General features: G+C 39.9%; 1 protein-coding gene across 4 annotated transcripts in view; it reads right to left on the reverse strand.

Moving 5' to 3' along the window:
* Positions 1-12,977, reverse strand: part of MEF2A (myocyte enhancer factor 2A) — an 87,329-nt gene that overhangs the window by 6,346 nt on the left and 68,006 nt on the right. For all 4 annotated transcript variants that reach the window (XM_062000538.1, XM_062000535.1, XM_062000537.1 and 1 more), the window contains 2 exons: positions 7,612-7,802; positions 2,242-2,368 (listed from right to left, as the gene is read on the reverse strand). In XM_062000538.1, coding sequence (XP_061856522.1) covers positions 2,242-2,368; positions 7,612-7,802 — 318 coding nt within the window. The remainder of the gene's footprint in view (positions 1-2,241; positions 2,369-7,611; positions 7,803-12,977) is intronic.

The following is a 12,977-nucleotide window of genomic DNA, read 5'->3' on the forward strand; positions in this document are numbered from 1 at the left end:
GCAAATTCCTACTTCAGCTTATCATCCAAAACAAGTCACCGAGCACAATTCCCCACTCTGCCCATCATACCCTTAGTTCAGCCCCTTCTCCTGCATTCATTTCTTCAGACTCTCCGCCCTCAGTGTAGGGATTATTTGCACAAACGTTCTATGTAAATAGTTGCTGTTGCCAATGACTAAACAGCCCCTCTCCAAATGCAAAGCTCCTGCAGGTCAGTACCTGCCTGGGGCAGTGCCTCTGAGGCAAACTATGCTCAGAGAGCTGCTGAAGGGCAGCAAGTGTCACTCAGTGAGCACATTAATACCAAAAATTGCAAATACAAAAAGATGGGAGTTGTTTGCTGGAAGATGCCTACGACTGAAAACTGTGGTGAAGACTTTCAAAGCTGAAAAAGGTGGAAAAATGTATAAACCCCATCTATTTTCTTTTTTGGAAATCATCCTCCAAGATGCCAGACTCCTGCTGGTGTCCTTCCTTGCAGAAAACGAAGAGATCTACAAAAGCTCAACATCACTCGGGTTCTGGCCATTTTCTACAAACCTTAAAGGTTTCTTTGGATTTGTCAGGTCACTGACCATAGACCAGACCAGTGGCTTTACCCTTTCTTAAATCCATCATCCCAGAGGGCGTTTCTCACAGGCTGGGTTCCAGGCAGCAGCAGGTACATTCTGAAGCCATCTGATATGCCTCTAACACTCAGGCAGCTCCTGATCTCAAGAGAAGCCACCAAAACCCAGCCCAGTAACTCCTGAAGGAAAAAGCTATTTATGCCTTCCCAGTATGCCCTGCACTGCTTGCCAGGTTGCTGCCAGCTCCTCATGTAAAGCCACCAAAGATGATACAGGCTGAGGAAAATCTCTTCTGCTGGCAGCGTGGATCTTCTTAGAGTCATAGAAAGGAGAGAGGAACACTCTCAGGCTGTTCTGCTATAAGCTATCAGCTGTAGAGGGAAGCTCTCAAGTGTAGCTCTGTTCCTAAGAGCTACCACTGCAGCAGACAGAAGCAAGATTTATCATCTTCTTAGAACTTGAAAGCCTACCAAATAAGACTTAAAACACTGTGACAGTGGTTCCCAGCACCTAAATCCCTTTAACAAATTACAGCACTTGGACTGAGCAAGTATTTCCTTTGTTTCCCTTTTTAGTTTCAACCAAGAGCTATTTTAACCAACTAACAAAAGACACTTATCTGCAAGGTAGTTTTTCTGCAGATGCATTTGATAATTAAACTATGCATCAGCGATCAATGGTAATCAACCTGACACCATGAGGGCTGCAGCCTTTCAAGGAAATGATGACAAAAATTCCTTCACTGATTACATACAGGGTCTGTAACAAATAAAGAACCTTGAGATTGAAGTAAAAATGATCTCTAGTAGAAGGGAGACAAAGTAGCACCACATCATGGACTAATTTCCAAACCAGCAAATCAATCGTCGCTTCTATTACCAAATTCCTTGCATCACACCTCTCTTGGAGAAAAAGTAGTTCTAAGGCCCCTCAGATAATTGAGGCTCATGATGGTGAAATGCTGCCAGTGCCTTCCCATGGGTCCTCACCTCACTTCTCAATAGAGCTACTGAAGAGGAGAAGGCTCTGAGGGCTGTCTTTCTGGCTATTAAAAGACCCAGTAGAATCTGATTTCTCTCTGAGTAGAGAAAAACGGAAGAGATGAGACAAGAAGAAAAGCTCTCAAGTTGTGCCAGGGGAGGTTCAGATTATCTGTTTGTAAAGTATTTTTCACCAAAAGGGTTGTCCAGCCCTGTCCCAGTCTGCCCAGGGAGCTGGAGGGATTTCAAAGTCATGTAGCTGAGGCACTGAGAGACACTGGTGTCTGTGGCAGTGACGAGTTAATGGCTGGAGCTTAAAAGGCCTTTTCCAGCCTAAAGGACCCTGTGACTCTGTGAAAGGACAGTGTGCTCTGAAGTATCAAGTACTGCCCCAGTGTGAGGCAATTCAGCTCTCAGATGGACAGCTTGAGTACTACTGCTCCAGCAATGCCTTTTGCTGTGCCTCTCTGCTTTCAGCTGTGTGCAACCAGAGTGACTGAAAGCTGCTTCCTGATGTCTCAACATTTACACACTTCACAAGCTAAAGGCACGTTTCTGATGAGTAAGAGCCTTCATTTGAACTGAACGGGGAAATAAAATGAAGTGTCACAGAAATGCAAATTCTCTGGGCTTATGAATCACAGCAGCTTTGTACATCCCCCAAACGAAGCCACTTCAGAGCAATGCTTACCAGTGTTGTAGGCAGTCGGCATGGCCGAGTACACCAGCCCCTGTGGAGGCAAGCTGGGGGTTGTCACCGACACCACCGGGGTAGCAAGAGGCTGTGTTGACTGAGAACTGCTTATCCTTTGGGTATTCTAGAAAGGATTAAAAATAACATCTTGTGATATGGGTTAGAACAATGGAAAGTCGAGCTCTTAACATAAAAATAGCATTCCATTAGAACGTGTTTCTCCGCTTTATTTTCTAGCTACCAACACGTCCTTGTTTGTCAGGATGGATTATCTACGCAAGCCAAAACATTTCAAGGCAACCAACACGATCTTGGCAAACTGAAACGACAAATCAGTGAAGACTCATTCCTCTGCTTCCCATGCATGCAGATTTCAGTGGTGTTAAAGAGTTGTAGGACACAAAAATCAGTGCAATGTCTTGAGGGATACACACAACAATTCTCAGAAGTTCTTAAGTGATTTAAGAGTTTTTCAGCCTTATTTTTGAAAGGGGTTTTAGTGCAGATGGTGAGGTGCAGTTAGACCAGGAAAGTGTTTCCCACTTCCCAATTGCTTATCCAATTTTCAAAGTCCTAGCTGCCAGTTTTGACACTGTGCTGACTACACCTGTCCTGAAAGGAACACAGAGATCTTCTAAATCTGTGTGGATAAGACTTCTGCGAGAAAATAATCTTGCTGTTCCCATGGTTCCTGAGAAACTGAGACAGTACTTGTTATAACTCAAATATCTTTCAAAGCAAATGACATTTGAGTTCACACAGAGCAACTGTGCTTTTTGACAGGAAAAATAGCTAAACTAGATTTTCTCAGATTATCTAACTGCAGGCACAACGTGGCTTCTTAATAACAGTCTGTCTTTGCCATACACCGGCATGAACACCTGCAGCAAACACATCACTCAAACTAAGCTCTTTAACCAAATGTGCTGTTTAGAAAAGCTTGTGTTAAACACTGTGGTGAACATCACCCAAGCAGCAAAGCTGCTGTCACAGAACGTGAAGGTGACTTTAAATCTTTCTTCAAAACACATAGTTCAACACCACTTAGCCCCACTAGATGCTGTCAAGAACAGGAAATGCTACATCTTTTGTTTAATCAATAAGTACTTAGTTTTACCTACACAAGCCTTTGGAATATCACTAGAAGTCTCTACACCCTATATATTTCTACATTCTTACAGAACAATTCCCAATTAAGAGAGCTGGATTCCAAACTGCCGAGAATCTGCTTTTAAAGCAAGCTTCCCTCTCTCTCTCTGAAAAAAGATATTTGCCCCAAAAGCAGCAGCTTTTCATCTCTCAGAGTTCCATTTTATAGCTTTAAAAGCTTGAAGCTATTGCTCCTTTCTCATTTTGGAGAGGTATACAAGTATTTCAGTACCTGCAGTACTTCATTTCTTTTTTGCTCTCCACTCTGATCTTGAGAGCAAGAGCAGTATTAAAAATGCATGATTCCCTTTATAACAATGGAATGAGCAGGTACAGAAACAGGGCTGTGTTCAATTTTAAGCTTAAACTTGTGAAGATGAATCGAGGGATATCAATCCTTGGCTTGTACCTTTCTAATTTAAAGGATATAAAATTGCCAGAATAAAATTATCTGCTACCTCCCCTCCACTGGCTGATCTCTCTTTTGCCTGGCTGCTGTTGCAGCCACCTTCAAGCCTCGTGACTATTCGGAGACTCTTTGGCATTTGCTCAGCAGATGAACCAACCCACTTTGCTTCAGAGCTCCCAGATTTCAAAGCTCCAAGTCACACAGAAAGCCCCCCTGGTTTTCTGTGTAATTTATCCCTTTAAATCACTTAGGTACTTCTGAAAATCTCCACTAGACCAAGTTTATCTGGCATAAAGATATGTTATTAGAGCAGATTTTAGTGTCTGACAGGAATTGACCTTTTTCCAAAGCTTTCTTGGATGGCAGCCTATAAAGTTGGGATTATTGTATAATGGAAAAATTAAGAGGAGCATGATGGGAAACAATCCAGACCAAAGCATTTCCCCATGGGATTTGTTTTTCTTTTTGAATGGTTAATAAAGGCGGTTTTCTCAGGTAATTTCTGAATATGATTCCTGAATGCTCAGCCATACAAAGGCAGTAAGAAATAGTCTGATGGGTCTAACATTTGTTGTACTTGGAGATTCGGCCAAAGATTCGTGATAAATTAACATATAATTTAAAAATTCCTGAAAATTGGTGCAAATGGTAACAGCAAGAGGAAGAACTCAGCATCTTTGCTTCATGGTGCTACTGTTCTTATCAGCTCCAACCATACAGAAGGAATGCGCACAGATGTGATTTGGAACTGCTTTTTCTACCACTGGAATTAGCACCAGAAATCAGCACGACGACATTGCAGGTGTACTTCCCATTTCTTGACCACATCTGAGGAAGACAATACTACACCTCCTCTGTGGGAGCTCGATTTCCCCTCCTCAGATGGGTCCAGTTTGGGAGGCCACTAGAGGGCCCGCGCTCCACACAGGAACCGCCTCGGACCTCGCGCTGCCTCATGCTGCCAAGAGGAGAGCAATTTCTTAGCCCTTAATTCAAGAGCTTTTGCATTCATTCCAATTGCAATGATCGTTTGATTAAGTAGGTTTCTTTACATATCGAATTAGTACTTTATTTCTTGGACTGGAAACCAGACCCATCTCTATCGAGGTGAGATGAACGTGCTGTTTAACTGCTCCATCAGCAAGTCATTTCAATAAACCTGAAAAACTTGACTTTTAGAGATCATTTCCCCTTAGTAAATCTATTGCTCATGTTTAGTTTAGGGTACAAATCAACCAATAGCATGCATTCATCAAGAAACTTATCTAAATCACTACATTTTCCATGCTTTCATGCAATTAGAGCCTCATATCAGCAACAGGTCCATGTTCAAAACCAAATCAAGGCAGGTCACAGGCAGTGGCACTCTGATGCAGCACCTTCTGCCTGGTTTGGCCTACAGCAGCTAAACAATTTGCAAATTGCTTTAAAAATAAACTACAAATTATTTTAGCCTTACGTTATTTTCCAGATAGAATGCCAAATGGAAAAAAATAGAGAAGAAAGAAACCCAACAACCCAAGAGTTTCCTTTCAGCATCAGAGTATCTTTCCACTGTTGAAAAAAGGTAAAATCATTCACTTGCAATTCTCTGCTGCTTTTGGTAAACAGGGAACACCCCTGTGGTTTGATAATCTCACGCAGGATGAAATAATTCTAAGCTCCAGAAAGGTGACCTCACCAGCAATGATGTAATCCCCTTGAAAATAAGAGAAGTAACACAGGGCTTGTGTTACAATCTGAAGAACTTCACGAGTGAAGCCTCTTTCTAAAAATATTCCAGCAATTTAGGAGATGATGAGTGGTTATTTATATTTTTTACATATAAGATGGTAAATAACCTATACACATGGACAGTTACTCTGTAAGGCTCTTTTCCAATGTTCCCTCCAAGAAAAACAAATATTTTCAGGGAAAGGAAAAAAACAGAAGTTGACAAATGGGAAGCATAGACTTTGGATGCGTTTTCCATTGGAATTGGTCGGGTTTTGAGTCTGATAAAACAAATGTATTTTTGTCTGCTACCAAGGGAACACTGGAATGAAGTGAAACACACAATGAAACTACAGTTCAAAAGCTGTAGTAAAAGACACTTTCAGCATCTTGCTCTCTCTCTCAAACAGTAGCCCGAACTCACCAACTCCAATTCATCCTCCTCCGACTGTACTCAGCAAACAAGAGGGATAACACAGTTACTAAAAATAGCATTGCTTTCAAAAACGAAAGAAAAAGTCACATTTGTGCTTCAGGGGGGTTATTTATTTTATTGATAATGTGAGTTTACCACCTGATTTTGTAAATGAGACTACTAGGAAATATAATACTTAATATAATTTGGGTCAATTAAAAACCAACATAGCTAAAGAAATAGACATTTTGGCAAAATTGGTGCGGAAAGAGCTTAGTGAAAACAAGGACACAGCTACATGCTGATGACACATGTAGATCTGGAGTATAGCAGCTTCTAGCTGGACTGATCCAATAAACATTCAGCTCAAGAATAAATTCTTTTTCACATACAACCATTAATCCCATCTCAGCACCTTTGCCCTGAAATGTCTCTCCAATTTCTTTAAAAAGACAAGAGAAAAACTAAACTCTTAGGTTCTTAACAACACAAGAGTGAACTGGTGCTGTACACTCCTACCACTAGAAGTAACAAGATGCTCTTCTTGCATCTGTTTCCAATTAATTTTAAACAGTAATTTTCATTTTAAGAATCAGTCACTGTACTTCCCAACCTTTTCTACATCTCTGTATTCCTAGAAAAACCTAAAACTTCAAGAATCACTACTCTGAGGATAATGACAACGTTTGTTACTGGGATTAAGGTTGTATTATTCACCATGAATACCAGCAATAAATAAAAGCACTTGTGGTATCTTAAGAACAAGTAACAATTACACAGAGACTATTTGTATTGTTTACATCCTGCTCCTCTTGCTTATGGTTCATTCTTCCACATACAGAAAGCAGACAACATACACACAGATGTTTAACATTTCTACATGACAGTGAAAGACTAAGACCAAAGGATCCAGTCAACCAAATTAAAGGAAAAATCGAGTAACTCTTCCTGAAAGACCTGTTCTGGTCTCAATGCTGTGGTTGCTTCATGCCTGACACGAAACTTGTGTGCTATTCCAAATTTAGGCTGAACAAACATTACTACCAACATGCCAGAGTGCACAGTAGTACTGAAAAGTACACAAACAGGGACTGAGCCTGATCCTCATTGCTTTTACGCCTTCGCTGACGACATAACATCCACCACAGGACAGACAAGGCTGCATTCCAGCACACCACATCAAACAAGCTTTTCTCTCAGACCAGCATTACCACACAAGCTACATTTTATATCCCACAACCATTACGACCCAGGAAAAACAGGTACAAATTGTGCTTTAGGGTACATTAATACAGTTCACGTCATCAATAAGATCAGTCATTCCTCCACAGAATAATGCACAACCCTTTTTAAAACCCACATCCTCCAAACCAACAAGGTTCTCGGTATCAAGTCAGTGAGGTATCAAATCTAAACAACAAAATCCACATCGATGTCTCTAGGACTGAATTCCAACTGCAGTTAGGTCAGACTGTTTTACACTTATAAAACCAAATCCCTTACAAATTTAACTTCTCCAAAGGCAACGACTTTTAACTTCCCTTTTCATTACTGAACTTGCAGAATATGAATGTCTTTCACTGTGAGCTGTGGTAAGCAGGTGAGGGAGTTTCTCCCTGTGCACATGGGCCTAACACTTTGTTTTCACAAAGCCAATCATAGAAGGAATGTCTTAACTTACCAGTGGTGGCATCATACCCTTGCTGGAGGGTGGGATGACAACACGGAGGTCAGGTTTTCGATTGTTCATTGCAAGATTTCCTCCTCCAGGTGGAGGTGGAGACTTTGTAGGCATGACTTTGCCCAAGCCATTCCCACCACTGGTATTTCCGAGTAGACCTGGTGAAGCTCGAGAATTCACAAACCCATTTCCTGAAAAAGGGAAAGAAAGCCCACATGTCCCATGAGACTGAAGGGAAGTAGCAACACCAAATTTTGCTGCACAGGTACAAATTATTAAGTACTTCTTTTGTGAGACTTGCAATAGCGTCACAAGAGGTGCAGTATTGAATAATCGAACAGACAAAAACCACTCTCACCAGAAGATCAATATGTAAAGGTAGCATCACCTCAAGGGCACATACTGTGGTAGCTTAAACGCTGAGAAGAGCAAATTGCCAAAGAACTATTTCTAATAGCATCTGCTGTAGGGTTTATTTTGCCCTTTGAAGTTCCTGCAGGCTGAGGCTGCAAAAAAAGTGTGTGCTTCTGCACAAGCCCGTTTCATCCCCACCACCACAGAGCATGAAACACATACAGTTGTTGCCTGTGAGAGTAAAAAATATGCTCTTAAAAGTCTGTTTCTGAAATTTGTTCTTCAAATATCTTCAAGACCTGCAGGACACCAGTATCTGTTCTCTAATAAAATAAATTTCAGCCTCAAAAATACATACTGCCTGATTATTATATGTAGCAACAATGAGGGGAACAAATCTTTTCCGTTCAGACTCATTCCAAGCTCGGGACGCAGACACATAATTTATGATTTATTTTACACAGCTCTTTCTCACCTTATTCCTGATACTCATTCTAAGTAGAATTAAAGAGGCCGAAACCTACAGTTCCTGGCTTCAGCACTGAAATCCCAAAAGCTGAATGTGCTCAAGATGCAGACCTTAGCTTGCACTCAAACCAGAAAATAAGCAGCAAGACAGTTGAACAGTGAAGTACCTAGCATTCTAGTTTCCTGTACTGACAAAAGCACCAATGATGTGAACCAAAATATATTTCTCAGAGGGAAAAAAAAATGAAAGCCACATTCCAGTGATTTTATCATATTTATAGCAACAGCTCCCAAAATACACACACTTGATTCTGCTGCAAAGGAAAAGTTGTTCAGCGAGGGGGATTTTGCAACAGGGAACCCTATAGTTCACAGTAGAGAACTTGTGTGTGTGTGTGTGTGTATAAATAAACACAAGTCATAGTAAGATTATGTGTATACTAACATTGCAGTTCTGAAAGCAGCCTTTATGGTCACAATTCAGGGCAAAGCCCCATTATACAAAGTTCACTGTCTGGGAAATTCTCTTCTAACAGCCTGTAGCGCCATGCTGGCATGAATTTTGTATTATCATTCTAATTTGAATAGGCCTCCCTATGCCCAATTCAATTTTATTCCATTAACTACATATTAATCTAAAAGCAATTAAAATAAGAAAGTTGTCAGTGTCACATTCTACCTTCACTACCAAAAGCTTTAATGCCTGTAAAAGCTCAGCAAGAACAAAGAACAAATATATACCAGTAAGAGCACGACACTTCCTGGGGGTGACTGGTACTGCTCAGATACTTTGCTAATGTACGTGGAGAACTCAGGTGTGAAAACTAGGATGAAGCCTCCTCCATTAGTAAATGGTGGGGAACCACAAAACACAATCCTCACCTCTTCCTGTCCACCATGAATGGAACCCCACATATTGCTTTATTCATTTGGAAATGGAAAAAGTAAAGAGCAAGGTAAGCATTGTAATAAAGCTCTTGTGCTGAAGATCTTGTACTGAGTTTTATGAAGGTCTTTTGCAAGCAAACCTATAGCTGAATATTTTTAAAGAAAAAAAAAATGTAGGTAGGTAAAACTTCCTGGGACTTGTTCACATAAGGGCGAGCAGCAAAGTCACCACTTGAAAGCCGGGATTTCCAATTCTGGATCTACTCTTTTTGTGCATTTCCAACTGTGCCAAAAGCCTGACCATAGATGAATGACCTGCCATGTCCCTTCAGTTTTTCAAGGTTAACAGAGCAAGGAGGAGTTATTCTAATTTAGTACTTTCCTGAAGCATTTGTATAGGAGGTATGGGAACAGGCTTTCAGAGAAGTCTATCATTTAACTCAAGTTATGGGAGAAAGAAGGAATGAAGACAGCAGAAACAAGAAAAAGCTTTTTGTGTCAGCATTCTTCCTTCCATATTAAAAACCACAGCAAAAACTCATTTTGTGATTAAAGCATCTACCTTCCTCAGCAGAAAACAGCAGCACTTATTGGGATGCTTCTAGGTTAGTGATAAAATTTCATTAAAGTGGCTGAAAAGTTGGGCTGGAGCTAAGAATACATACTAGAGTTAAATACACTCTTGACTGCTATAAGAAAACTAGCCATAGCTAGGCCACACAGAAAAAACCTCAACCAGCCAAAAGAAGAGAAATTAAGTTCTGTGCTACTCCTAAGGTTCCTGAAATAGAGAGACAGTTGTCATAGAATCATGGCTTTGTTAAAGACAGCTTAGTATCAATAGTTATCCTTACAAATGAGTGTAAAGCTTACAGATAGCCTGCACAGCATCAGATCGCAAGAGAAAACCTGCACAATGGACAGAGTAAAAAGGAAGTGGACGTAAAAAACAGGTATGAGGGAGGAAAAAATATTAGAAAAGGGCATAATTTTCACCAAATTATACCTTAAAAAAGTACTACTTCCATTTTCAGCAAAAATGCCAGAACATTTAAAGAATCTACTGTTATAAAAAAGTGAAGTCTAGACTTTAATCTAACAAGAAATAGCATTTGACTACTGCCTAGGCTGTCAGTGTTACCTTTCATATGCCAGAGCTGCCGTGTTCCAAGTGGAATCTAAACTCCAGAACAATGACACTCTGTATAAACAATGGAGTTTTGTACAGCATTTCAGTCTGTCCTATGATACCATTTCCTGTCCTCCGTTTGCAAGTATTTCAGTAGCTCATGTGTTAAATCTGGACAGTGTCTTTCTCCCACACCCAGTCCAGTCATTTCCTGCAGCCCTTATTACAAGGCTCTGCCAATCCTTCAGAAACATTTCATGCTTTTAGTGGTGCTGTCAAAAACAACAAACTCCTTGGCACTGCCTTCTGTGCGCTGTATCATTCAGTAGCAGGGCAGAGTTAAAGCATTTGTTCCAACCAAAGGTTGGACTCTTCTTAAACTGAAAGTGTATTAAGAACAAGAGAAACAAAAAATGCCCTAAGTGTGCAATACTATGGGTATTAATCCAATAGCAGCCTTGTTATGAACAGCAAGCAAAGATTGGTGTCTCTATATTGATTATTTGAAGAATCACACGCTGGGGCTGCAGTTAGACTGCAGAATATTCATTTTAAGTATGAAACATAAAGGGTTTTTTTCCCCTGTTTATAATCTAATAAGAAAATCAAATCATGAGTTAAGAGTGAAAGGATAACTAAAAGCATGGTATTTCTTACAGTAAGGTCAGGAGCCAGAAAAAGATAATGATTACAGGATGATGCAACCATACGGCAGTTTGCCAAACTGAGGCCTTAATAACCCCATAAATTCTACTTACAATTTCTGTGTGATACAAAATAGTATCTACCCCACCCACCATAGATCATCTCCATAGACAATTACTGTATGTTTAAAAACACCACCAAACTGAAAATAGAACATAAAATCTTGGGCAAGTGTAAAATAAAGCTACTGGTTTTGCTTCCATCGGAAGAAGCTTCTTTAATTCCAGTTCTTTAAAACAGGCTCTGAAGGCACGTTCAAAACACTGCTTTGGCAAACAGACACAAATGCAAAAATGATAAGCTCTCAGTGATATGAATCATAATTTAATTAGATTTTATGATAACAAACATTGCCAATGTAAATTAGCCTACTTCTCCATCAGTGGGGAAAATGTTTAGTTTTGAGTAACTTTTGTTTCCAAGCTGAATGTCAAAACCCACCTATTTTTACAACTCTTATGTTCAGAAATGTAAGACGGCTTAATCTCATTTCTTGTCCTGCAGCTCAATTTCATGAGCCAGACTCGTATTTCACTATATAAATCACATCAGCTGAAACAATGAACACACGTGGCTGGAAAGTACTCCATGTACTTATTGCTACTTGAGGAATAAATTGCAGTCATTGATGTCATTAATCTTTTCTTGTGGTTCACCTCTAGGAGAAACTGAGCAGTTCTACACATTTTTGGCAAATAATTGTGGACAAGAAGCTAAGCATTATAAGATTAAGCAAAAGTAAGAACAGTAGTAAATAAATATTTATGCCTCAAATGACATCATACAAGCCAACAAATGGCAGAATGCAAAGTAAACTGAAAACTGGGCTTGCAATAAGCCACTATCCATCTACAAGACCAGATAAAAGTCTATTGAAGAAAAATATTTACATGTAGGACCTTAGCAGGGAGAACATATTGCAAGTAAGTAAAACAATAGCATTTCATAGAATCATAGAATGGTAGGGGTTGGAAGGGACCTTTAGAGATCATCTAGTCCAACCCCCCTGCAGAAGCAGGTCCACCTAGATCAGGTCACATAGGAACATGTCCAGGCGGGTCTTGAAGACCTCCAAGGAAGGAGACTTCATTTCTATGTGCATTGGTTGGTTGCTCAATGTAGTTACATTTTTGTTGACAGCTTTAAGTGGAAATTAAAAAAAAGAAAACAAGAAAAACAACAAAGCAAAACAGCATATGCTGTTCCTACCATTTTCAGCTCTGCACAGAAATCACTGCTGATTCTGCCATCATTTCAAAAAGCCATCTCTTCTAGCTTTGGAAAGAATTTAACGTCTTAAGGAAGCTGAAATAGACATATTTCCACTGATCTTTATCAATCAGTGCTTCAGATGGTACTATGATTAGAATTAGAATGTAATATGAAACATGTCTAACATGTAGGATTTGTACTTCAAATACTAAATGGCAGCAAAAAGAAATCCTCATGACTAAGCGTTGGGGGGATGCTTAGTCATGTTACACAACTGAAAAAACCCCTCATTTCCCAGGTTGCTGGAGTTTTGGGGTTTTTGCCTAATGCTACAGAAAAGAAGAGACAGTTTTCAAGGACATTTAGAATTTAAATGGGCCCTCTTCAAGACCAGGATTATTATTCAGAATGCAGCAGCAAATCTAAAACAAAGGCATATTGCTTTTATTCAACTTTGAGTGAAAAATTAGCAGTGGCAATTGGATGCCTTGTAAGAAGGCTTTTGTCAATTAAGCAGCTTCCAGTTAATGAAATCAGAATTCTGCTTTCTGAACTTGTTGATTTCTACTTGTCTATTCAAAGCCAATGTAAAGAATGAACCATGGAAATG

The sequence above is a fragment of the Colius striatus genome, chromosome 7 (genome assembly GCF_028858725.1).
Source record: "Colius striatus isolate bColStr4 chromosome 7, bColStr4.1.hap1, whole genome shotgun sequence".
NCBI lineage: Eukaryota > Metazoa > Chordata > Aves > Coliiformes > Coliidae > Colius > Colius striatus.